Below are 24,604 nucleotides of genomic sequence, written 5' to 3'. Positions count from 1 at the left end.
GGTTGGAATTTTGGGGGAAAGTGCCCCTGTCCATGGCAGGAGGTTGGAATTTTGGGGTCCCTTCCAATCACACCATCCTGAGATTCTTTGATTTAACCTCAGTTTTGTCCTCTGCCCCTGATGAAAATGAAACCGTTCAAGGGAAGATGGGGAGGGGAAACAAACCAATAAAAGGATAAAGGAAAATGTTTTCTCTTTAGTGACAAGTGTTGGAGATGGTGTAAAAGAGGGCAGAAATTGTCCTGGCCTCTGAGRTGTTACAGGCACTGCCTGCAATGCTCTTGCCATAAAGATGGTGAATAAATTTTGTGTTTCTCCTGTGWTTTGGGGAGAACCTTCTGCGAGCCACCTGCTAAGTTCTGGCTTCATAAAAATATTATAAAAATGGAGAGCAGTTAAATGTGACCTGGATCCCACTGAAATGCTCTGGAGGGGTCTCCACACAGCCCTGCCCCAACCCTTTGTGCCTTGAATGAAGACACAGTGAAGAGGAGGAGAGGATAGATGGGAGCTGCCTCTCTGGCAGCCAGCAAACTGCCACCCAAATCGAGCAGCAGAGTCAAGGRAAAAAAAAWWAAWWAAAAAAAAWWAAAAAWWAAAAAAAAGGCAGGAGCCCATAATCATTTTATGATTCTAATTTAACTTTTATGAACATGTTTTGAGCTCCCCTAGTCAGACTCTGGTATTGATCTTTTCAGTATTGTTAACTCATAAGCAGACCATATTTGAAGACATAAACTTTAAGAGGGATAATAAAGAAGAGCCAGACTGCTCTGGCTTTATTCTTCTCAGCACAGGGACTGRGAGCTGTAAATCCTGCTGGAATCGGTGAAATTATGCAAGTGAAGATGAACTCCTGGCTGTGTCAATTTTTTAGATATTGGACACCGATGACATCAGTCTTTATTTCTACTTCAAAGTGTAATTGTCTTGGGATATAAAGGAGTGGGAGAGCAAGAAGCTAAACAATGAAAAAGAGCACTGACTTCTCTTTCTCTGTGTGTGTTTTTGAGAGATGGGGCAAATTGAATCATTTTGGCCCATCTCTGGACCAGCTGCAGATTTCCCCAAAATCATTAATTTCTTAAATTTGGTTTCTTCCTTCCAGCTCCATTAAAATTTTGAGCTAAGCAGGAGCATTTAGATCTTGCAAATGCTTTGAGGGTGAGCTGCCCTGAGCATTAGCAGAGGCTGATGGATCTGCTGCACTGCATGCCTGCCCTGTGTTTCAGGTCAGGGACGTTCGTGTATCTTGCTCCCTGCTTCTGACTGATAACATGAACAGCCTAAATAACAATGTTAATGGGCTTTTCTTTCTCTCCATGGTAACAGCACAAGAAGGACAGTTTTCCAGCCTCTGTCTGCTTCTTGGGAGAAAAAAAAAAAAAAGAACATGAAAATATGAGACAGAAATAAAATGAATAAACATGTGATATATTTATTTTCTTAATTAAATGAATCTCAGTCTAATGAAGTGAAGGGTGCTGCTTTCTACCCTGCTCATGCAAGATGTGAAAGGTGCTCTCAGTTTGAGTAGCAGGCTGAAAAACCCAGAGGTGAGCTTTATACAATTCCTCTGAGTCCTGAAATGGTATTTGAATTTACAGTGCAGGCTGGTGGACAGTCCAGATTAGGTGAGAATCTGCATTTACTTGCTGTGGTCCTTGTGCAGACCTTACCCAGCCCCAAGGAACTGCACCCTGAACCTCACAGACCCAGGGTGATGCTGAAATCTCAGGAACTCAGCAATGYTTTTTGTTAAAAACCATCCACAGCTCTCAGTTTTCAGTTCTGGACAATGCCCTTGGACAGGTGAATTGTTACAACTTCTCATCTTTTTGGAAAACTTTAAATAGCTCAACTCTTGTGCCACTGAACATCTCCAATGCCCTCAACACCCTGCATCTCCCCAGCTTCATCAAGAACATCCCACAGCCCTCATTCTGCATTTTCCATGGCTCACACCACCCAGCATCTCCACCCTGTCTCATGCCAGCTGGAATTAAAACACAAAGGGGATCTTAAAAAAAATAAATAAAAGGCTGTAAGAGGTGTCCTGCCAACAACTTGGGAAGAGCAGCTGGAATTATTTCTTTGGAGGAAAGATTAATGCTGCTACAAATAGCCCACATGGGCAAACAATGAGTATCAGGGTCTGTGATAAAAGTCCCTTTGTATCGAGGAGTTTAAATAAACAAGGATGGAATTAAAGTATTTAGAGGGCACAGAGGATAACTGCCCGAGTGCACTACCAGGAGTGATGGTATTAAATGAGGAAAGTATGGGAAACAAAACAGGGATATCACCTTTTCTCTCCCTGACTGAGCTCYCTTTAACCAAGTCTTGAACTAAACCCCACTGCAGTCCTTGGAAACTTCCCTCCAGCACAGCAGCACCCACAGCAAGAAGGTGACAAAAAATTCTAATTCACAATTATCCCATCAGGGCTTTCTTTAGAGGCACATCTCCATTCTGCATTTTTTTTTTCATTTTTTGGGTATTGCCAGACAGTGTATATATGTTACTTATGTTAAGAAAATCACAGTAAATTATTCTGTGCTGCCAGATTTAGAGACTGTACCCAAGCAAACACAGCAGCTAAGCTGTATTTTTGTTTTCTAAGGTTTTAATTGCTCATGATAAACTAAAGAAACGCACTCATATTTTGTGTGAGGAGCTGTTTGGAAAGCCATATCCAGAATAATAAATGGCTCATTGTTAGACTGGCAGGGTAAGTCTGGTGGAGGATTTACACGGTGCCTCTAAATTCTGATGCTGCTCAATATTTTCATTAATAACCTGAGTGATAAAATAGAAACTAAACTTATCAAATTTAGTCCCAAGATTCTATTCAGAGCAACTAAATTCACTCCAGAGGACAGGCTTAAAACTCAGCAGAGAAGAGGTGAGCAGGGATGGTCAAAAATACAAGTACAAAGTGGCAACAGCTGTTAAATAACTGTATGGAAGGGGATCTGGAGTTACCACTGAGCTGAAAAAGAGGAAAAAATGCCACACTGATGAGAAAGGGACAAACCCTGCTGGGATACAAACAGCAGCAAGGCCTGTGGGATGCACAAAAAAATAGCTTTTGTTGACTTTGGGCTGGTGCAGGCTCAGCTGAGGACTGCAGCCTGTTACAGGATCAGCTGGAGGAGAGTGGGGAACCAGCAGGAAAACAGGAACCAGGAAAGGAAATGGGGCTGTTTGACTCAGAGGAAAGGACAAAATTAGAAAGAAATCCCCACTGTCCTGTTCAGTGGGGGGATGAGCAAGGGGCTGGTGGTCCAGCTGGGGTTAAACCACAACAGAAGCTTGTAGTGACCTTCACCTGTGCTTGAGTCCTGTATTCTGACTCCAGTTTACAGGGAGGTGACATTGGAGCTCCATCAGGAATTGTCAGGATGCTGTTTTGTTTTATTTGCACTGAGACAGTATTTATTTTATTTCATCTGACAGCTGTTTTAGACCATTTCACTCTGCTGGAAGCATGATCAKATCTGAAATGTGGGTTGTAAATAGCTGGGAAAACTGCACATTTAAGTCTAATTTTATGTGTAGCATCTTTTATTAATGCTACAACATTTACTGTGTATTTTAAGTCATCATTGATTTTTATTAAAAAAAAAGATACTTTTATTATATGCACATGCTGCCAGCAAAATAAAATATTATGTTTTTGCCCCCTCGGTATGAATTCTCATTAATCTTCTCTAAGTGCAGAARAAAGTGAGAAGACAACTCTCTCAGATCAAGGCAGCATCACTGCCTGAGCTCTGTGACTGAGGGATTGTTGTGTATTCATTCCACCAGAATGTACCAGAGCTGTTTAATTGCATCAACCACGGTGTGCAAGGTGGGGSCAAGGCAACAAAACACTCCCCTGTGCCTTGTCACATCTGGGACTGATTATTATTATCTGTTATTAAATCGTTAAGATTCAGAGGAGAGGGATAAAACAGCCATATAGACAGTAAGGTGTGTGCAGGCACAGGAAAATAATCACATTTTGCACTCTCRCCTGGTGCTTTCTTAAATCAGGCTWAAATCAGGGGTTTAGGGGTGACACAAAGGTTTTCCAGCTGTAGAGAACTCAGCCCCACCTCATTCATGAGGAGTTTTACTGCCTGGAGTAGGTAAATGTGCAGTGAGGACAACAATTTTTGATTTTCAGCTAGATCAGGTAATGCTGTTTTGCATTAATTGAAAGCTTGACTTTGACCCGGCGTTAACTGAGGAGCAGACTGTAAAGAGCTGGGTGCTTCTTAGACTGGAATTCAGGCAAACCAAACCTCAGACAGTTTTGGTTCTGGGCATTTTGATAAGACACCTGCAAGCATCRGTTTAATAATAACAAAGTGACAGTGGGGTTAATGCAAACACAATTTGAGTGTTTGCAAATTTGAGTGCRCAAATTTGAGTGAACAAATGCTGCTGCTGCTGGAAAGGGGGTATGAGAATGTACAGAATCAGGGGATTTATTTGTAAACTGAATACAGAATCAACTGAAAACATACAGAAACTCTTTTCTCTCTTTTCTCTGAAACTCTTTTCCCTGAGACTCCAGCTTCAGCACTGGGGGACCACGGTGTCAATGCCACACCACGGAGCCTGTGAGCACATGAAAGGCAGAACCTGCTGGCAGCTTGTGTGTGTCAGATCATTACTTTGATTTKAACGATAAAAAGGGCTCCTTTGCCTCTCATTTACCTTTCACCATGCAGGTGTGCAAAATTCAAAGCGCTGAATTTCCAGGTACGGGTTCAGACACGTGAGCAGGCACGGGGAGCCCACCTGGCCCAGATGAACCCAAAAATTTGCGGTCCCAATCACCTCCCTCAGCATCACCTCTGTCTGCTGAGGGTGCTGGCAGCACCAGCACAGGGCTGCTTGTGTGGGCCCAGCTGGGAGCCCCACATTGATGGGAAAATCACCCCACAGAAATGTCGCTGCTGGCCAAACGGCGACAAAAAAGAATAGATACAAAACACACAAAAGTGGGKAAAMAAACAGAGAGAAAGAAGGACTTTATTGTGSGACAAGCTTCTTTTATCTACTTTAGCAACTAGAATATACATTTGTGTTAAACATATATTGGTCAAGAGACAGCTGTTTAATTAGTAAGCAGAACATAATTAGTGACTTTGTAAAAACTACAGCATTAGTAATGTTTATAATTTAGCTACTTGCATTATCAATTCTACATTCCAATATGTTTTTCTCAAAAATGCAACATTCCTCCTCCATATAAGCTGTTAACACTCCTTTTCTTTTCTCAAGTCTTAATCATACACAATAATTAACTAAATTTCAAAATCAAAGCTTGTGGGGCCCCTTTTCCCCACACAGAAAGACATCCTCCAAAAAGTGAGGATTTCCGAGCTCACCTTCACCCAGCACATCCCAGCACTCAGGGAGCATCCATCAAGGAGGATGGTCCAGATGCCAGCAAATGCTCCACAGAAGCAAGGCACATCCTCCCTAAAAGTTTTAAGGCTTGGTGGTTTTTTTTATCCATTTTTTACTGCTCACAATTAAGGCCCCTAATCCGCTGTTCCACACCACAATCAGCCCCAGCAATCAGCCCCCTGCCTTTGCCACTGATGGATGCCCAGGAAGGACATCAGAGTAAAGAGACTAATTGAGCACTTTGTATAAAAAAAAAAAAAAAAAAAAGCACAACAAAAAGAGGGGAGGATGGAATTGTGTTGGTGCTCCCAGATTTGGGGAGCCTGGGGAGGAGGTTGGTACCTCCTGTGTTGGGTGAGAATCAGCCTGAAATCAGGGGAAACTGAGCTCTGTGGTTGTTATCATAGGTTGTCACATGTGTGRCCCAACTGTATAAAAATTAGTATTGGAAATCTCTCTTTATTCAACATTTGTGAGAGGAACCATCTCAAGCATTCAGTGAATCGACAACACTTGCTTCCTCTCTGGTAGTTTAGGTTTGACAAGGTGGAAATAAATCTAGGATTACTGATTAATTTGGATATTTATTATATGTGTTTTCATGGTCCTTAAAGTCCAGGATATGAACTGGGTCCCTGCTTTGTATCCAAAAGAGAAAACAACAATGCAATGAMGTCATTTTGCACATGAATTGTACCAGCTTCCCCAATTTAATCTTCATTTTGGCCACTCTTAGCACACCCAGCTCACTGCTGCTGATTTCTTCACCCAAAGCTCCATGACAGGGGCAGATGAGAAGTGGCTGAGAGGCAGAGGGGCCACRTTCTGCTGTATTTCATCCAGACCCTGGCTGGAAACTGGCTGTGCTCCCATCTGAGAAATCATCCCCACCGCAGAAATCACCTTTAAAGGGGAAAGATTTGTTCTCGTGTTTCAGATGCATGGCTGGGTGTGTTTATTGACCCATTAATTACATTCTGTGTCTTTGGATGGCCAGGGCAGAGCAGCAAACCGGGCTGATAGTTCCAGTGTGACTCTTAAGAGACAGAATTAGCAAAGCTGTTCAGCCCAGTCGCTATAACAAGGTTATAATGTAAAGCACTAAACAATTAGCTGGGAGATTTACCTCCCTGTCTTAAAAGCATTTTTATTACTTAATCAATCACAAGCAATTTATAAACAAGGCTGGGATTTTACGTGGAGCCATAAACCTGTCTTACTTGCTTCCACGACAAAGCAGGAAAAACAGACCTGAAGTTTCAAAAGATATTTGATCAATTAAAAAATATAAAAAAAGGCAAGCAGAACTACCCCAAAAGGAGATAAATGATTTTTTCAAAGGGAGGAAGGACTTCAGAAAAGACTGGAGGAAAAAAAAAGGTCCATCTGTCTGTCTTTTGCTAATCTACAACATCATCCATTAGAGTGGAATGAAGCAGCAGTAGTGCTGTAAAGTGAAAACGTGAATTGTTTGTGGTAGACTTTGCCTGTGCACGCCTTCCTGGAGCTGGCTTGCAGTGCCAGCACCGTGCAATTGCAAAATAAAAGTATCAGAGTGCTGAGTCAGCAATAGCACGAGTGCTCCAGGTGCCTTTTTTGCTTTCAGAGCTTCTGACACTGTGCCAGGGCAGGGCTGCATCAGGAACCTGTCAGGCACACAAAGGATGCTCRATGCCTCTGAGGAAAGCTCCTCCAAGCCATAGGAGCTCTCAGACTCTTCCCTGTGCTCCCTTTTGATCTGTCCTGTCCTCAGGATGGGTTCCTGGCAGTAACTCACGGGCAGAGCATGGGCTGCACCCCAGAAGAGCACAAAGGGGCACAAAGATGCTGCAGTCTGGATCCTCCCTCATCCATGGTTTACAGGAGGCTGTTTTAAGGCAGTTTTTAATCCTTAAACCCTAGTCTGGATCCTTCCTCCTTAAAACATGAGGCTGTTTWAAGGCAGTTTTACATCCTTAAACTGATGCTTTATCAATCAGGCTTATCRGAAAASAGGCCAGACAAATTTAAGAGAATGAGAATAGACAACTTTAATCCAGGCCTAACAGGCCTACTGGTACATTAAGGCAGACAAAAGCCTCCTCCTGAGGSTACACCCAAAATGGACCCCAAGTCACAAGATCTTCACCTTTTAYAAGTTCTGCCTTATTARCATATTAAGTCTTAATTCTCTGATGATCTTTTCAGGTGATGTCACCCACCCCAAACTTGCTCCTCCCCAGCTCGCTGTTGTTTCCATATTTTGGGGCTCTGAGGTGTCCTTAGATTCAGGCTCAGAGAGGRATTGTTTTGTCYAAAGATGGGATAACAGTAGTTYTTRGTGCTATACTAGAGAAATRCAAGAGAACGGATGCATGAAAATATAGAAAATAAAAATCCTAAGGCATCAATACCACATTGTGGATCCTCCCTCAGCCACTGTGTCYAGGAGGCTGTTTTAAGGCAGTTTTACATCCTTTCACCACAATGTGAGTCCTCCCTCATCCTCTGTGTCCAGGAGGCTGTTTTAAGGCAGTTTTCATCCTTAAACCCCAGTCTGGACCCTCCCTCAGCCACTGTGGCTGTTTCACATCCTTTCACCACAGCTCTCCAGCAGAACTGGTTGGACCAGCTGGATTTCCAAGCTGGGCTGTTGGGATTGTTACCTCGACATAGATGGAATCAGCACTCTCTGGCTGAGGTGTTTTAGCTGCTTTGGCAGCAATCCCAGCCCTGCCAGCCCCTCTCCCTCTGCTATTCTGTGCCTCAGCAGCGCTGGCTGCTGACTCCTGCGAAACCGGGGCACTGACACAGACATGAAAATCCTGCTCTGGAGGCCAAATTCACCTYGGTTTGGGGTGATCTCACCCTTCCAGCATCAGCTTTTTGCTGGTTTTGACTGCTCTGATCTTGCAGCTCCTCTGCTGTTTCCCACCCCATGTGTCAGCTCCTCATTCACCCCTTTCCAGAGCAGAAACACCCTGATCCAATTCCATGCATCCCTCACTTCTAGACCTACCCAAGCTGGAAAAGCAGCTGGGATTCTGATGGGATGATCTTAGGGGAATAAATTAGTGTTTTTGTGGAGAACACACCAGTGTGGGATGTCTGAGGCAGGGAGAGAGAGGGGAGCTTCACCCAACCCCACATTGCATCACCTCTGCAGCTGAGGAGGGACAGAAATCTGTGCTGCTCCCCATCCCAGGACAGAAATCTGTGCTGCTCCCCATCCCAGGACAGAAATCTGTGCTGCTCCCCATCCCAGGACATCCACACCCTTCCTGTTCCCAAAGGCAGTGACAGGACCTCGAAATGCCCTGACAGACACTCCCTGTGCCCTTTACTCATTGCAAGATGAAACAGCTCAGGGGGGACACTCTGGGCTTTTTAGGTTTTCTCAGCGTGTGCCCCATGTTTCAGTCTCATCTGTACAGGAGACAGCAGCAATTCTCTACAGCTCCATGGTGACGGGAAGGGAAAGTTGCCCAAATTGATATTCCTGACTGARATTTCCTCTCCCTGAGCCAGGTGGATTTTTCCAGAGTTGGACAAGCTCTTTGCAGGTGCAGCTCTGTCTGTGGTTCAGCCCCCAGGACCCCAGGGTGACACCACGAGTGGGTGTCACATTTCAAGACCCGGTAGGAACAAATGTGTCATCGCATCGTTCAGTGATTTAACGGCTCGGAGTGTTTTTGACAAACAGGAGCTTCCTGGTTTCAATTCGTGCACTTTTATTGCTGATAATGAAAGGCAGATGCTCGCTAGGTTAACACACCAGGTCTGGTGTAGCTGAAGCCCAGGGTGATGGGAAAAGTCACAGCCAGAATCTGTCACCCCTGCACCTTCAGAGTACAGATTCCTGTCCCCACCCTGAGATGCAAAAAATCCATTTAACTAAATCATAATTAACAAAAAAAAATTAACAAAAAAAAAGCCATAAAAATATTGCAAAATATTTTAAATTTAAGAGGGGAAGAAGTGTTGCCCCAGCTGATTCTTCTCACCAAAACAGTCAAAAATAATACTTGSACATAGTTCCTTAGCATGGAATTATCACTGGATGATTTAGTGTCCTGGCCCACCACACTTGTACAAAATAAATACCTCTAATTGACAATGAAAATGCAGGTTAATTTTCATTGCATCCTGGCACTTATGATCAACATTATTTATTATTGATCAGGCACTGACAAATGCTTTCCATGTTCTGCAGCCACAAGGAGGTAAAACCCCTGTCCCATTAAATACACAAAATGTTTAACTGAAGGCACCGAGGATCCCACAGAAATCAACACCCATTTATCTTCTCAGACAGACAGATTAATTTGGTCATGTGAAATTGTTGAAGCCTAGGTACCATGTGCTGTGAAAGATTCTGCCCCCAAAACTGTGCTCCATCATGGATTTTTTTCATCAGGGAGGGTAAATTGGGGTTTAACACGGAGGGATGGGGAAGAGCAGGTGATGTGCAGCAAAATCCATGTTCTGATAAATACTCTGGKAGACAACAGGCCCTTGGTATCCAAGCAATATAAATGACATTTTTTATTGCTACAAAAAKCTCTGGCTGCCCATATCTTGTGGATATTGTTCCACGAGGCTCTCTGAAAAGCTTTGACCTGTTCCTGTTCCAGAGCACTCAGTAACTGATGGGTCCACAGCAGTTGTGGGAGAAGGTTTCCTTTCAAGTTTGTTCCAAATAAACATCAGCTAACCAGAAATTTTATTCATGGCCAACACAGATTATTTAATTTCTGTACAGTGCAGAGCTGTTGGTGGTCTGAAAGCAGGCTTTCTAGTGAGATTCACCAGGAATGTTCAAATAGGTGCTGAAAAATGCTGTAAGATCAAGCTATTATGGCATCTCAGCATTTGTGAGTCCAATTTTTCTGGGCACTGAAAGTGAACTTTACTTTKCTGAGTACATCACAATACCCAGGAAGGTTTCAGGTGGAATTCACTGAAAATTCATGAACCTCTTTGAATTAGCCAGCCCATTTCCTACACCACATCTGCAAAGACTGGCTGGATCWGCAGAGGTTCCAGGGGTGAATTTTACAATTGTGTGCTCTTTCCAGATGCACAGATCTTCGAGACCCCKTCAGCTCGCAGGACTTGGCGTTTCTCTTCTGCAGCTGTTTAAAATTGCAATTTTAAATAACAAAGGATCTAAAAAGAAACATTCTGTTTATTTATGTGCCACCTGCACTTCGACATTTCCTGAACTACTGAATTCAATTCGGTGTGGAAGGTTTAACATATTTCCACWTATTCTTTATAGGATAAATGATATTTTGTACTTCACTGTGCCTAGTTAAACCCAGACTGGCTTCAGCAGTGATGCACATCCACCCAGAGCCTTTCAAATGATGAAATTTAGTTACATTTATTTCCCACCCCACTTCTACCATTTTTCTGAGTTGCAGGCCATTGATTAATACAATAAGCCTCATCAGTTGTAAATGCAGTACAGCAGTTATTGAGCTAATCTATCTTATTTCTAAGCAGTTTTTTATCATGTAATTATTGTAATTACTTTAACAGACAAAAAACTTTAAGTACTGAGAGCTTTCTTCTCCACTCAAGCCAGAAATTAGCAAAAGAGCTTTTCTCTTGTTTATTTAAGCAGCAGCAAAAGTATGGAATTTTCAAAAGAAGTTTTACAGCTTCTGAACAAGTATTAGCTTTAAATTAYGGAAGAAGACTGAAATGAGGGTTACTCAGAGGAGCAGTTGCTCCATCTAGGATGGATCTCATCTCCAACTTGTAAGGAGAAAACCTGAGCAGTGGATTCTGCTCTCAACTTCTGTGAACAAAACCAGAGAGTGTTTTGTGAGAGTGAGGATGAAACCCAGGGCTGTGAAAACTATTACAKAATCATGGAATYATAGAATTATTTAGATTGGAAAAGAAYTTCAACACCATTGAGTTCAACCTTTAACCCAGCCGTGYCAAGCCCACCACTGAACCATGTCCMTCACTGCCCCATCTACACATCTTTTAAATATCTCCTTTGCAAAGCATATTTTTATTCTTTAGAACATATTTTCATTTTTTTTAAATAAAAACTCTATACAAAACATTCAGTTTTAACATTCTTCACTTTCCCTTTTCCCCCAGTTTTCATTTTTTGATATATTTTCCTTCATTTMTTTTTTCTTTCCCTGTTTACCACAGCAAAAGGAGGCTCAAAATAGGAATGAACAATACATATGGAAAGACTTAATTGACCCAAATATTCAGATATAGAAGGAAGAAAATGTAGTCAAGCTCAACAGATATTATCAAGAAAACAAATCCATTGTTTCCCTGGGACAGGATTAAACATGGAATGTAAATAATGTGCAYCCTTGGCAAGTGTCTCCATACTTCTGGCCTTGCCTCAAATACATCAAAAAAACCTGCAGAGCTGTGAAAAGCTYTCTGGGGACGTTCAGTTTAATTGCCAAAGCTTTTCCCCTCAGTACAAGTTTGCAAATTTTGTAGAAGGGGTGCCTGAAATCTTTCTGTGCAGYGTCACGGGGCAGTGCCAGAACCTCCTGGCCCTTTCCAGCTCTGTGCTTCTGTGAGCCACAWCAAGGGTTTGAGCTTTAGTGACCCTAAAAGTGTCTGGGCTGCATTTTGGGGGGCGCTGGGGTGTGATGTGGCATTGTTCATCCACCATCAGCCCCTCTGAGCACACAAATGCTCACCCTTGAGGTTTTCCAGAAGTTTGTCATTGCCAGGGGAAGGTGACCCTGCCCACACCAGGGGGATTGGAAACAGAGGATCTTCAAKGCTCCTTCCAACCCAAACCATTCCTTGATTCACTGGTGTTGATGATGATTCTGTGATCTCTCCCTTCCTTGCAGCTGCTCTGCAAATCTTAAATCCCTTCCAAGCAGTTTGATCTTCACTCAGTTTAATTTCCCTCTTTTTTTTGCTGTCAGACTCTTCCCAGCTCCCCAGGCAAGGGCAGAGAGCAAAGMAAAGGAACCACACACTACAGGATGAGCACAGAAATACTCAGCAAATCGCTGCCCTCCCTGACACCTGCTCTCTTGGAGGTGCATTTTACCCCACAAATCATCTCTAAACGGGACAGGCATAGTTGTGCCCACGTATTTCTGYCTTTCAATGCCCTCTGCACCTGCAGAAATCGTGCCTTTGATGCCATGGGCCAGCTAGCCCAGCTAGCCAGTGCATCAGGGAGGTCCTGGCTAAGCACACCCCGGGCTCATAAATTAGGAGCCAGCAAATTTGAAAATTGGCCCCTGTCACCTCCAAGCACGTTCYCTTCCACACCATTGCAGCAGAGCTGTTACGGGGCTCACCGGGGCGAGAGGCATTTCCAGGCACTCCCCGAGGCAGCACAAAATGCTCATTGCTGTACCTTGAATAAAAATAGAACTTTCAGTGTGCAGGAACTCGCYGTGCCAACTTTGTCAGAGGTGGTTTCTTCTCCCTGCACCCTGCAAGATTTTTTTCCTTCAGAGCAGGGGCTGTGATGTTTCTCAGGGAAGTTCCTGCCTCATCATCTCCAGTTCTTTTCAACATTCATTTKAAAATTAATTTCCCCTCTCTTCCTTGCATCTACCTCTTAATTTGGCTCATACRCTGTTATGAGTTTTCTGACTGGAATTTATTCACCAGACAATGTCTTTATGACTGCTTTGCCTCATTTCGTTCTAAAAAATACTTTGCAATCCAGTTTCTCTAGAAGCCTCCTCACAAAATAACTTTTTGTTTTATGTTATGGGTAAAATCTGCAAAGCTCTTAGATTGCTGCATGCAGGACATTAATTCCAGCTTGTGAACATTTTTTTTTTTCTGGAATCCTGCCGCTCTGTAAGTGGAATTACTTTGATGAGCAAACTGCAAAATCAACACTTGTCTCACTCTCCTTAAAAAATAATTAAATCAACCCTCCTTCACCTGCCACTGAAACAAACAGAAAACAAACAGATCCCTTGTTGTGACTCAACATTTTCAGCAGTTACCAAGTGCTGTCATTATTACTTTTTTTCTGTTCTGTGAACAGTTTCAAATTCAYATTTTTTGGCAGAAGTGAGAGAGGTAATATTTCCATTTTCTTCCCACTTTCATGTGTTACTGAGACTTAAAAAGATTTCAGAAACGGCAGAAATGGATGGATTAGCATTGCCAATGGAACAGAGGTGACAGATAAAGCTGGGTCAGTGCCTAGCCCCAGTCCACAGAGATGGAATAGCACTGCTATCTGGTGGCTGCTCCATGACTCATGGAAAATGCCTTGGTTGTCTCAGGCCTCTATTTGGAGTCCAGGTATACATAGCACAGAGGTTTGCCATACAGCTGATCCCAGAAAAAAAAAAAATAAAAATTAAAAAAAAAATCAAAGCACTGTGGAAAGGGCTAAAATGGGGAGAATATATTTGCCAGATTGCTGGGGGACAGGGAAAGGTTTGCAAAAAGTTGTTTGCAACATGACAGTTTCCTGATTGTCRTCGGATTTCATTTTGMAAAAAAAAAAAAATGRAACAGATAATATCAGCGTGTCCCACTCACAACAGTCATGGAATTGAAAGCTGTCATGTTGTTGCTCAAAACACGCTTTTGAAAAGAAAATGGATGTTTCTTCTCTTAAAAAAAAATATTGTTTCGAAGAGCTGACATGTGAACTAAATGTTTCAATCGTGAGGAATTGTTACACTTTGACCCAGGATCAATGGGGATGTGTGATGTGGAGAGGGTTCGTTTGGTTCTATGATTTTGGTAGGGTATTTCCAGTCTTTTCAGTCCTATCTGAGTCTGGTGAYAAAATCAGGCTAAAAAAACCCAATATTTTCAAGCAGAGCACCAGGATCCCAGCCAGATTTTGTCAAGAAAGTAATTTTGGAAGAAAATTCTACAGTTGGACACAACGCAGACTGCCACTGCAGTTTGGGTTTGGGGTGTACAGAAATTTGTCAGCCATGGGGTCTGGATGCAGAGACATGGCCACAGCCTGCGACCACCCAACCCCATCCATCCCATTAACCCCATCCATCCCATTTGGGGATCTGCAGTTCTACATGACCAAAAAACACAATCTGCTTTTGCTGACCAAAAGCTGTGCCAAGAGCTGCAGTTGGTCATCACCACCAACCCTCACCTCACCTTGAGCTTGACCCCAGAACCAGCACTGGTGTTGGCTCAGGTGAGAGGAAATGACAAAATCCATCCTGCAGAGATGGTTCAGGGCCTTTCAGGCCCATCTAAGGCAGCCTTGCTTTCTCCTTGACAGTTTCAAGACCAGCCGCGAACAACTGCGGCCGTGACTTGCCGCTCTAAATATAGAATAACACAAATTATCACATGCTGACAGGTTTCAGTTCCAGGGATGGCTCTGCCAGCCAGGCCTTGGAAGCATCTCCTGCAAACCCAGCAGATAAACCCGCTGGGAATAACGTGGGTTAAACCAGCAGTTTGCTTCTTCCAGCTCATCTCACGTTAAATTCAGTCTACACCTCATCTTTCTCAAGTTAAATTCAGTTTACACCAGAACCATTCTCCTTTGTCATTGATGTTAATTGATGGGGGAGAATTACACCCCTGCGTTGGACAGAGCCTGTTTTTTTCTTATGGCAACAGTAATAAATCTGTGCCTGGCACTTTATCATGTACATAAATCTGGCCCCACAGACCACCAGCCAAAGTATTTTCCTCCTTCTCACACAATTAAAGGCGCCAAAGCTTTTTTTCCCCTCTGAAGTCACACTTCTGACAATTTCACAAAAACAGTAGTAAGGAGGGAAAAAGTCAGCATTAGATCAGCAAGTTGTGAAATGTAACAGTGTTTGGATGTTTGCGTTCTGGCATTTTGTACAATTAACCTTCTTCATGCAAATTTATTACAGTTTTGAAATAAAAAACGTTGTTGCGAATAAAAAAAAAAAAAAATCACAGCAAGTGTTAGGAAAAAAGCATTCCAGCCATTTCAATGCTATTCCTTTAAAATATCAGTTGTGAGATTTGTAATACAATAATTGGTGGGATCTTTATGTACAAATTTTACCTATTGTGTGGAATATGCACTTTGTATGCAGCAAAGGCAGTGTCTGCTCGCCCAAAAAGGACTGTCCTCRTGATTCAGGAAGGACTGGGCACATTTAGCCCTCAAAAACAGCAGAATTGATCTTTTTCCCTGCTTTCCCTACAAATCCAGGTCTGATATTTGCCCTGAAGGAGCACTAACTCAAAAGCTGTTAAAAGTGGAGTGTTCAGACTTGCAGGACTCAGCAGGCAGCAGAGATGAACACTGAGTTTGTGGTGTCAGAGCCCTGGGATGGCAGCTGGCTGTGGGACCAGCTGGAAGGAAAGGAAAAGAAACTGAGGTGGATTCAGGGGACAAAAAAGAGGTGGTGGTTTCAAAAATCCACATCTGCAAAGGTTCTCAGGGTGCAGAAGGGCTCTGAAAAAAAACCACACGGTGACCAGGAAAACAGGGCAGGCAAATGCAGGCAGGGTTTGTCCTTCTGGGATGGTTTGTGTTCTCCTGCTGAAGTCTCTTGTAGAGCCTGGAAAACGCTGGGCTGTTTTGTTTTATCATCTGTGTCCCTGGAGATGTAACTGCAAACCCCGAGGGAGCAATTCACACCGCCAAAGTCTGATCACCTGTCCAGATAATCATGGAAAAGAGAAAGGGCACCTCGGCCTGCGCAGGATGCAAATGACACTCCAGAAATGTTTATCTGTCACTGCTGGTTTTATGGGGAGCCTGGGGCGACCAGGGCAGAGCAAACTGAATCTCCCTCATCCCTGAGGATCCAGGGCAGAGTCGTGGCAAAGAGCAAGACCTCGAGACATGGGAGAGGACCCACCTGGACTGTGGGCTGTGTTTCTGTGATGGCAGAGGACCCCCTGCCCAAAGTGTGCCCCAGCAGGGCGCTCCCAAACCTGTCTGAGATGTGGGATTCACACCTTGGGCTGAAATCACTCAGCCAGCAAACTCCAAACCCTCAGCCTTTCCCTCCGAGYCTCCCACCCAGACCATGGTGAGCCCCAAAAGCTTTTTTCTCTGCTCATGGTGCATCAGAGGAAACAGGGAACAGTTGCAAAAGGGAACAGTTTGTTCCCTTGATCCTCTCCCTGATGGTGCCTCATAGCCTTTACTTCCGTGGCCCCATTAATGCCTGGCTTTGAGCACATGAATGCAGATATTTTGTGAATCTCTTTCGCTCTGGGATAACTCCTTATCCAGCATGAAGAAGGACATAAACAGAATATTTAATGAAATGACTTTAAGCWCCAGTTATACCTGAACAAAGAACTGCAAATGGCCCTGTAATGTACTTCATACCTGCTTCTTCTCTCAGATTGCACTACAGGCTATTTACAATTCACATTCCACATACCCCTGCATCTGAAATGTCTTTCTTTCTCACTTAGTTGCTGATTAAGTGACAGAGCCTAATCTCAGCACAGCCTCCAAAGCCGCAGCAAACACAAATCTTCCCGGAGATAACTGAAATAGCGGGTTTATTTATTTCCATTATTTYGCCACTCCGCATTTGCATATTAGAGTGGCTGTTGGGAGGAGAGGAGTCACAGATGCAAATCTGACATTCAGATGTCAGCTTCTCCACGCACAAGGTCAACCGTGATGGGGACACTTGCTAGTCTCCAATTATAGGTYTCCTAATGCGTAAATAAGGCTAATGAATGGCATCTGCCATGGAGCACAACTCGCAGAGAAGATGTTAATCGAAGCCAAGCCAGCTGAAATGTGCTCCTCTTGCTGTTTCACGGCCTTTTGATTCTCAGGAGATTAAGATGTTGACTTGAAAGTGGTTTGAATCACTCATCRCACATAGCTGGGGTCTGCCCAGCCCTCCTGGATAAAAACGCGTCCCCTGTCACCTTCTCCCTTCCCCGGGCACCCTTCCCAGCCCAGAGCAAGGAGTGGCCTAATTTTACAAATTCGGGTGACCCCAGCTCAGGTTCCAGCCCAGGCGTAACCACCTGCTACTCAATCCCTGGGGAAAGAGGATCTTGGTCCTTTCCSAAGAGGACACTGCCACCAGGACAAGACCTCTCAGCCCATCTCCAGGAGCTGAGAGGGGAGATGGGGCTCGAGTGCAGAGCCTGGGAGAGAGGGCTGTGACACAAACATTACCTGAATCCTGTCAGGACTGTCAGTGTTTGACCTCTCCCTGTGTTTCTCAGGCAAATGCCTCCCTGCGGGGTTAAACGATTCCGATGGCGCAGCACTTGGAGCTGGAGCTAATTGGTGACTCCTTTTTGTCACCTCTCTGGTATCAGCTGGATAAACTGRCTCTATCACTCTACAGCCCCAGAAACGTGATCTACAGCCCAGAAACGTGAGTAGGGTAACGGGCTGAAGATGAGAACACAAGGCTCACTGCCAAATGCTTCTGGGGCTTGTTCCTCGGGCATTTTGGTTCCTCGCTAATACTTTTATCCTCTCCCCATAAATCTCTGTTTTCAGGTTGGTATTTTTTTGGCTTTTTTTAGAGCAGTGYCGTGGCAGTTCCCACAGTTGGAACCCCCTGGTGTAACCTTCAAACAGAAAGTGAAAGGCTCTCAGGACCAGTGAGGAYACAGGAGCTGCTGAAAACCTGCGTTCTTCACCTGGTTTTTGCCTTGGCTTTCAGGGCAACTTAAATAAGCTTTTTATACCTCTGTTTTTTCAGGAGCTGCTTGCAGCCATCTTCATAAAATASTTGAAAGCTTTGTGGATGGGAAATGCTCAGCAGCAAGGACTCACTAAAACCAGGGTGAGATATTTTGTCTTTCTCAGATCAGGGCAATAAAGTAACGATGCAAAGAGAAAGGCAGCAATAGTTAACACTAGGAAAGAATTGACTTCCATCTGGTACAGTAACTTCCTTTGGGCTTTCCTCCAGCTCTACCTCAATAATCTCCCTTTTATTACCCTTTATATGAGTTTCAAATCCCCTGGCTGCAGAGGCTGGCAGAGAGGGAGGTGGAGCTGCTCTTGTGAGACAGATCCCTTGGCTTTCTCCAGCCCGGTGACTGCAAGCTGGAGCTCAGAGCAAAAGCTGTGGTGAGAAATGTGGGCAAAGAGCGAGTCAAAAACACTCACTGCTCATCCTCCAGGTCCCTCCATTGGGCAGCACCATGCACCCAAAAGCCTGGAGTTACCCCAATGTGCTTGCTGGGACCATTCTGGGGTTGAGGAGGGAGATTAGAAACTGGGAGAGCAAGGGACTGAGAATAAAGAGCCAGACAAAGGCAGGAGCTACCTGCAGCCCAGACCTGCAAATGCTCAGCACTTGCAAAGCTTTGTTTACAAGCAGCATGAAATGAAACTGTGGATTAAAGTCCATCTTTGGGGTAGCGGTGAGAGAGCGGTGTTGCTGTGAAAGGCAGTGGCTCCCAGCATCAACAGGAGCTTTCCAGCCTTTTCCCAGCCTTGCCAGTAAGGGGTTTATTTACAGTTTCTGAAGAACAGAGAACTAAGAGATGTCTGGGAGTGGTCACGGGGAAAAGCAGAAATTTTCTCCCATTTTGAGAGGCAGCAGTGAGCTGTGAACCCTGGAGCACCCGGTGTCCTTGCTTCCCTTGTTCTGTGTCACTGGGAGGGWTTCCCTCCTGCCAGGTGATCCCTGGAGCTCTCCCTCCATGCACTGTGCAAGGGAAGACAAGACCAAACCTTGATGAAGTCAGTGCAACCATCAAACCTTGGGTTACTGATGAAATTAGAGCAAAAGTCCGGGAATTTGTTTAAAGACCGTTTTTTCCTTCAAGCTAGCAGATAACCATTCAGGCAGGTCAATGAGCTCAGTCTCTAAGACCTTTCTTCATTACTACATTTAATGAAAAGAATTTAAAATCCTCACATTCATCAGCCTAAAACCAATAAAGAACAGCTCACACTCAGGCAGCAAAGTCTGGCTCTGAGGGTTGCTTATGACCTGAGAGTCTCTTCCCTTATACCAGGGATTTTCTTATTAACAGGAACCCACCAGCTCAAAAAGAATTGCAAACAACTTTCAGATCACAAAGTTTCCCTTTTGTATTCAATGAAAATGGGGGAAAGCAGTCATACAATAGAAAACTTGCTAATATACCATCATCCTCTCATATATTATAAGAGTTGCTTATTGCTCTGGTGATTGATTTATTTTTAGTATGCAAGAAGCTGAGCATCGTGTTCCTTCCAACTGCTTGAGCACAATTATTGTATTGATTTGATGTGACAGTAGCTCTGTGTTTAAGGTGGTTTATGTTTTTTAATTTGCAATTAAATAAAAGGATGTCTGCTCCCCAAGATGGCTGACGGTTGTTTATACCCTGCAGTAGTTGATGAAGCAAACTTTTATTTGGCTCCATAAAACATAGTTGTTCTGTCACTCTGAAGCACATTAGCTGGAGTTCTTGGAGTTGTTTCTTACCTCGTGAAAGATAAAACCAAACTCCAATCTATTTTAAAGCAGGCAAGGTAACAGCATCAATGTTGCAATGGGACTATAATGAAGTAAGTGAGCTGGCAATATTGTGCTATTGATAAAAGTAATAGTGATAATATATTTCTACAGCACCTTTCATCCTGAAGTGCTCCGGGTATTCACGTGTTCCTCTGCTCTCCCTGCTCCCTCCCTTCCTCTCTTTCACTGTAGGTCTATAAATACAGCCATATCTACATATATTTTATTTAAGCCCTCCTCTTCTCCCATGGATTATMTCTCCTCAGCTTTGCAGAAAGGAGGAATACTGACAGCTGTTTAAAATCAGGAGCTGCACAGCAGTGACCGAGCTGTGGATGGGRTGGCTCCATCGTCCATGAGGAGAAGGGAATGACTCTGCTGTGAGGATCYCCAATGCCTCACCCAGAATCAGGAACCTCTGTGCTCGTGCTGCTTCACTGCTCCATAAATCTGAGGTGCTGCACAACAAATGGGAAGCCAAGGTTTTCTCTCTGTAAGTGTGCACTGTAGCTCTGTAGTTCACAGTCAGAGGAGGGGCTGTAAACAGGAGCTGGGCACATCTCTGGGTCTGTCTCTCCCCTGCAGACCACGTGTGTCAATGGCASAAGATGACTGATCTTCCTCCCACACACACCAGAACCTCATCTCAACACCCCACTCCTACACCTGGAAAATTTCCTCTATCCCAACAAAGTGGAAAATCACTGAGTGCTCCTTTGAAAACCTGATGCACTATTTCTTGAAGTTCATAGAACATTTTCTGCCATCTTCAGCGGCTTTGCACTGATCCCAATTCTGCACAGAGGCTCTGGATATTTGCCAGCACCGCACAGTTCAGCCTGGAGGGTCCATCAGCTTAGTGCCTGCCAAGCTAAAGAGTTAAATTAACCAGGGGACATTTAAAACCAATGCATGTCTCAAGTATGGATGAATYCTGGTCCTGCTGACCTCCATCCAGCTGGCCTGGGCCCAGAGCTGAACCCTCCAAGAGATGCAATTCCCATCTCTCCATTACCTTCGTCATTCCCGAGATTCCTCCCCACGTGAATGTGGCAGGGCAGAAACACAAAACACCAGCAGGGTCAAATGTTTCCAAATGTTCTGCGGCCCATCTCTCCAGCCTGGGATGGGCCTCCAAGAATTCCACAGATTCTGGGCCATCCATCCATCAGCCTCAATTGAGCTCTCGTGTTTGCCGTGCCACAGGGAACGCGTGTTGATGGTCATAGGATGTACCATGGCATACACACAGCTGAAACACTGAGTCACCTTGTGCTCCTCCACGAGAGGMAGGACAAAATCATCCACAAATATAGGTCAGACCCTGACAATGGATTTGTTCTGACTGCAGCACAAAGAAATTCTTTACTGGGAGAGTGCTGAGGCAGTTGTGAATGCCCCATCCCTGAAAGTGTTCAAGATCAGATTGGGTGGAGCAGCCTGGGATAGTGGAAGGTGTTCCTGTATAAAGAATCATAGAATCATAGAATGGTTTGGGTTGGAAGGGAGCTCAAAAGTGATTTAGTTCCAATCTCTTGCCATGGGCAGGGACATCTTCCATGAGACCTTCCAGGCTGCTCAAAGTCCCTCAATCCACCCTGGACATGAACCACAGCAGGGTTCAAGTTGTTGAACTTCCAACCCAAACAATTCTGTAATCCCCTGTWTATAAAGTCCTTTGTGACACAAACCACATTCAGATGTCCCTTTCTAGGAACAGAAGATTCTCAAAGAACCTTAAACAGCACTGTCTCTGCCCACAGGAGTTTGGGASTGCAGCGATGGTTTGTGTAAACACAGCTTTTCACACAGCGCATCTCCYGAAAGTGCCAACACGATCCCATCATCCTCCTGCTTTTCACACATTACTCAGTTTCAGTGCTGAAAGCAGGGCCCAGCACTTGGAGCCTGCCCAGAACAAAGCCACCCTGACACTGTTATGTTTTGCTGCTCCAAACAGCAGAATTCAGCTCAGCGTCGGTGCAATGTTGTAATCGCACCGTGGGAATGTCAGACCACAAACAGCAGGCACAGGAAAAGCCTTTCCAATGCTGCAGACAAATTTCCAGAACTACAAAGMTGTTCTTAGTCCACACTGGAGGAGGAAAACACAACCCCTGTTTGTCTCTGTCCCTCTCAGAGAGTTGGGACTCAAAATTGGTCCTCACAAAGCAGCTCTGAATGCTACAGTGAATATTCCTGYGAGTATTTAAATTTCTTTGCACATGATAACCTGTCTTGTGAACTTCCAATTTTTGTTGTATCTTACAGCAGCAAAAGCAGTCACCTAAGCTGTGCAAAGAGAATCTCCATTGCAAGGAGCTGTATAAAAAACAGATCAGAAAAGCAATTTCCTTCTTGTTCACAGGAAAAGCTCACTAATTGCACCCAACCCTTTGGGTCATGGACACAGGTGCTGTATTTATGGAATTATTTCAGGGATTTAGCCCCAGAGAGAGACAACTGAGCCCTTCCCAGAGGGTCAGGGATGGCCAGTGAAGGTTTTGGCAGTGCCACACACGGGGACCCTCCTGGGCTTGGTGACAGCATCCTCTCGTTTTGAGCTCTGTGTTACCCTCCCTCCACTCAAACACAGATTTCAGCAGCCAAGAGCAACATCCCAGCTCTCCCTAGGASAGGCACAGGAGTCACCAGAGGTAACCAAATTAATTCTGAGTCCGGGGGGGATGAARAGAAACAGAAAAATGGGAGATGTTTTCTGGACATGCCATGCACTGAGTGCATCTCCAGACACACAGGCCCCGCAGCGTGAGGACAGATTGCAGCCAGATTTTTGTGGCAGCTCCTTTGGGAGCAGGAATTTCTATTTGTGAAGAGATCACAAAGGATGGGAGTGATTTTAACCTAGAAAGGACACATGTAGGAGCACGAACCTGCTCTCATTGCAGTAATAGGTGTTTTATCTTTAATTTTAAAGAATTTTAAAAKATTCTAAATGGAGGGCTTGTCAGTTAAGAAAGAAAATTAACTCTGTGGTGAATCCTGACCTAATACTCCTCTTCTCCCCTCCTCCTACAGTGAAGGAGAATTTTTTTATTAAGCTAAAAAGGCACAAAATTTGGAAGTCACCAGAAGAAAGCTGTTAATTTTTTCAGCACACTACAGACACCCTGTGGAATTAGCTACTGCAGCAGGTCAACGAGCCAAACAGTTTGTGAGGATTCAAACTGGCTCAGACAGCCTTATGAAAACAGACAATCACGGGGAGGAGCACAACATCCAGGTGAAGGAATGGCCACTGATGCACCAGCACAGGAGCAGGATGAGGTGTGGATTACAAAATGCTGCTGAATCGTCCCCACTGCCCCTGCTCTGCTCTCCCACCTCGGGATGCTGAAATCCCCTCCCCAGCAGCTCCTGCTCTCATTCTCATGGCAAAGCTCTCCAGGAGACACAAATCTCATCCGTGGGAAGTATTTTCAGACACAGAAAAACAAGTCGAGTCACATTTGGAAGGACCAAACGAATTGTTTCCACACATCACATAAGGCTGCCTCGACATTAGCATTTTGCTTCAGAACAGGAGTGGGATTTTGAAGTAAATCTCCCAGTCTTCAATTCACTGTGCATTGGCTCGGTTTGCAGAGCTGTTTTGAYGCCCATGAGCTAGATTCCTTTTGGAGAAAATGAAACCAGAAGCTCCAATCCAAATGTGCAGGAAACGTGCTCCAAACCCTGAGGCAGACAGAAGACACAATGACCRAGTTGATGTTTGCTCCTGCAGGCAGCTTTGGATCCCATGGACATTTGGTTCATGGGACAAGAATTGRTCCAGGCAGAAATAAAATTCACAGGTTTCATGTAGGACAGCACAAGTGCCCCATCCTGACCTGCCCCACWCCATTCTTACACTCCTGCTCCCCTGGTTTGTGTGCTGATCCTACAGAACCTAAAAATTAGGAATAGGGCTACAAATGCAGCTTTCCCCATTCAGACAAAGGGAGAAATGAGGAGAAATCCAAGACACAGAAGGATAAATAATAAAAGCAAACAGGGGCAATTCCTGCCCGGGCTGGAAATGTCTGTCCATGTCCAACAAGAAGTGATGGGGTTGCAGATCAAAGCCATTCCCAGACTCCAGTCCTTTGTGTTCCCTTCTGAAGGAAATCTCACAAAGCTGAGTCAGAAAACCACAAACATGCTACCAGATAACAAACACATTCACAAGAGGCAGCTCCAGATRCAAATTTAGGACACTTTATTTCAGCACTGGATGTAGGAGAACCATGTCAACCCTGAGCTCTATCGTTTTGKTTTTKTTTTTTTTAATAGAGAAGCCCAAGTCCATATGAAAAATAAATTTACTTATTAGCTAAAATACTTCTTATGTCAGCTTGGTATATTTAAGCCTTCATTCTTGCATTCCTTTGGGTTATTTCAAAACTTTAAAGAGAAGACAAATGTTAGAAGTAAAACGAGATTTTTCATTTTTTAAAATCCAACAGCCAACTAAATGTTAATCTTACATGTTTTTCTAGACTCAGGTCAAATCCATCATCTTTAATCTTGGGGATCGTCATCCTCTGATTTTTTCACTCAGCTTCCAAATCTTTTTACTTAACAGAATTTAAACATTCTTTCAAAGTAGTTAAAGAACATTTTTTTTTTCTCCTTTTTTTTTCTTTTCTTTTCTTTTTCTTTTTTTTTTTTCCTTCTATCAGGACTTGCCAGCAAGGAGGACCCCTGTTGCTTCTGCTTTACTCATTTTCTGGAAATCCTGGCAATCTTATGGATGTTTGCAGGCAGGATGGAACTGGAATGGTTTTGATCACTTGAACCAATTT

The 24,604-nt window shown here is 44.1% G+C and overlaps 1 protein-coding gene across 1 annotated transcript in view; it reads right to left on the bottom strand.

The window, feature by feature from the left end:
* AGBL1 (AGBL carboxypeptidase 1) overlaps positions 1-24,340 on the bottom strand; it is a 291,262-nt gene extending 266,922 nt beyond the window's left edge. Inside the window, exon 1 of the mRNA XM_057365794.1 lies at positions 24,287-24,340. Coding sequence (XP_057221777.1) covers positions 24,287-24,340 — 54 coding nt within the window. The remainder of the gene's footprint in view (positions 1-24,286) is intronic.
* Between the last annotated feature and the right edge of the window lie 264 nt (positions 24,341-24,604).

Source organism: Malurus melanocephalus, unplaced genomic scaffold (genome assembly GCF_030028575.1).
Source record: "Malurus melanocephalus ecotype Western Australia unplaced genomic scaffold, MMel_1.1 scaffold_58, whole genome shotgun sequence".
Lineage (NCBI taxonomy): Eukaryota > Metazoa > Chordata > Aves > Passeriformes > Maluridae > Malurus > Malurus melanocephalus.
The sequence above is the reverse complement of the archived record's forward strand: the minus strand, read 5'-3'. Positions and strand labels throughout refer to the sequence as shown.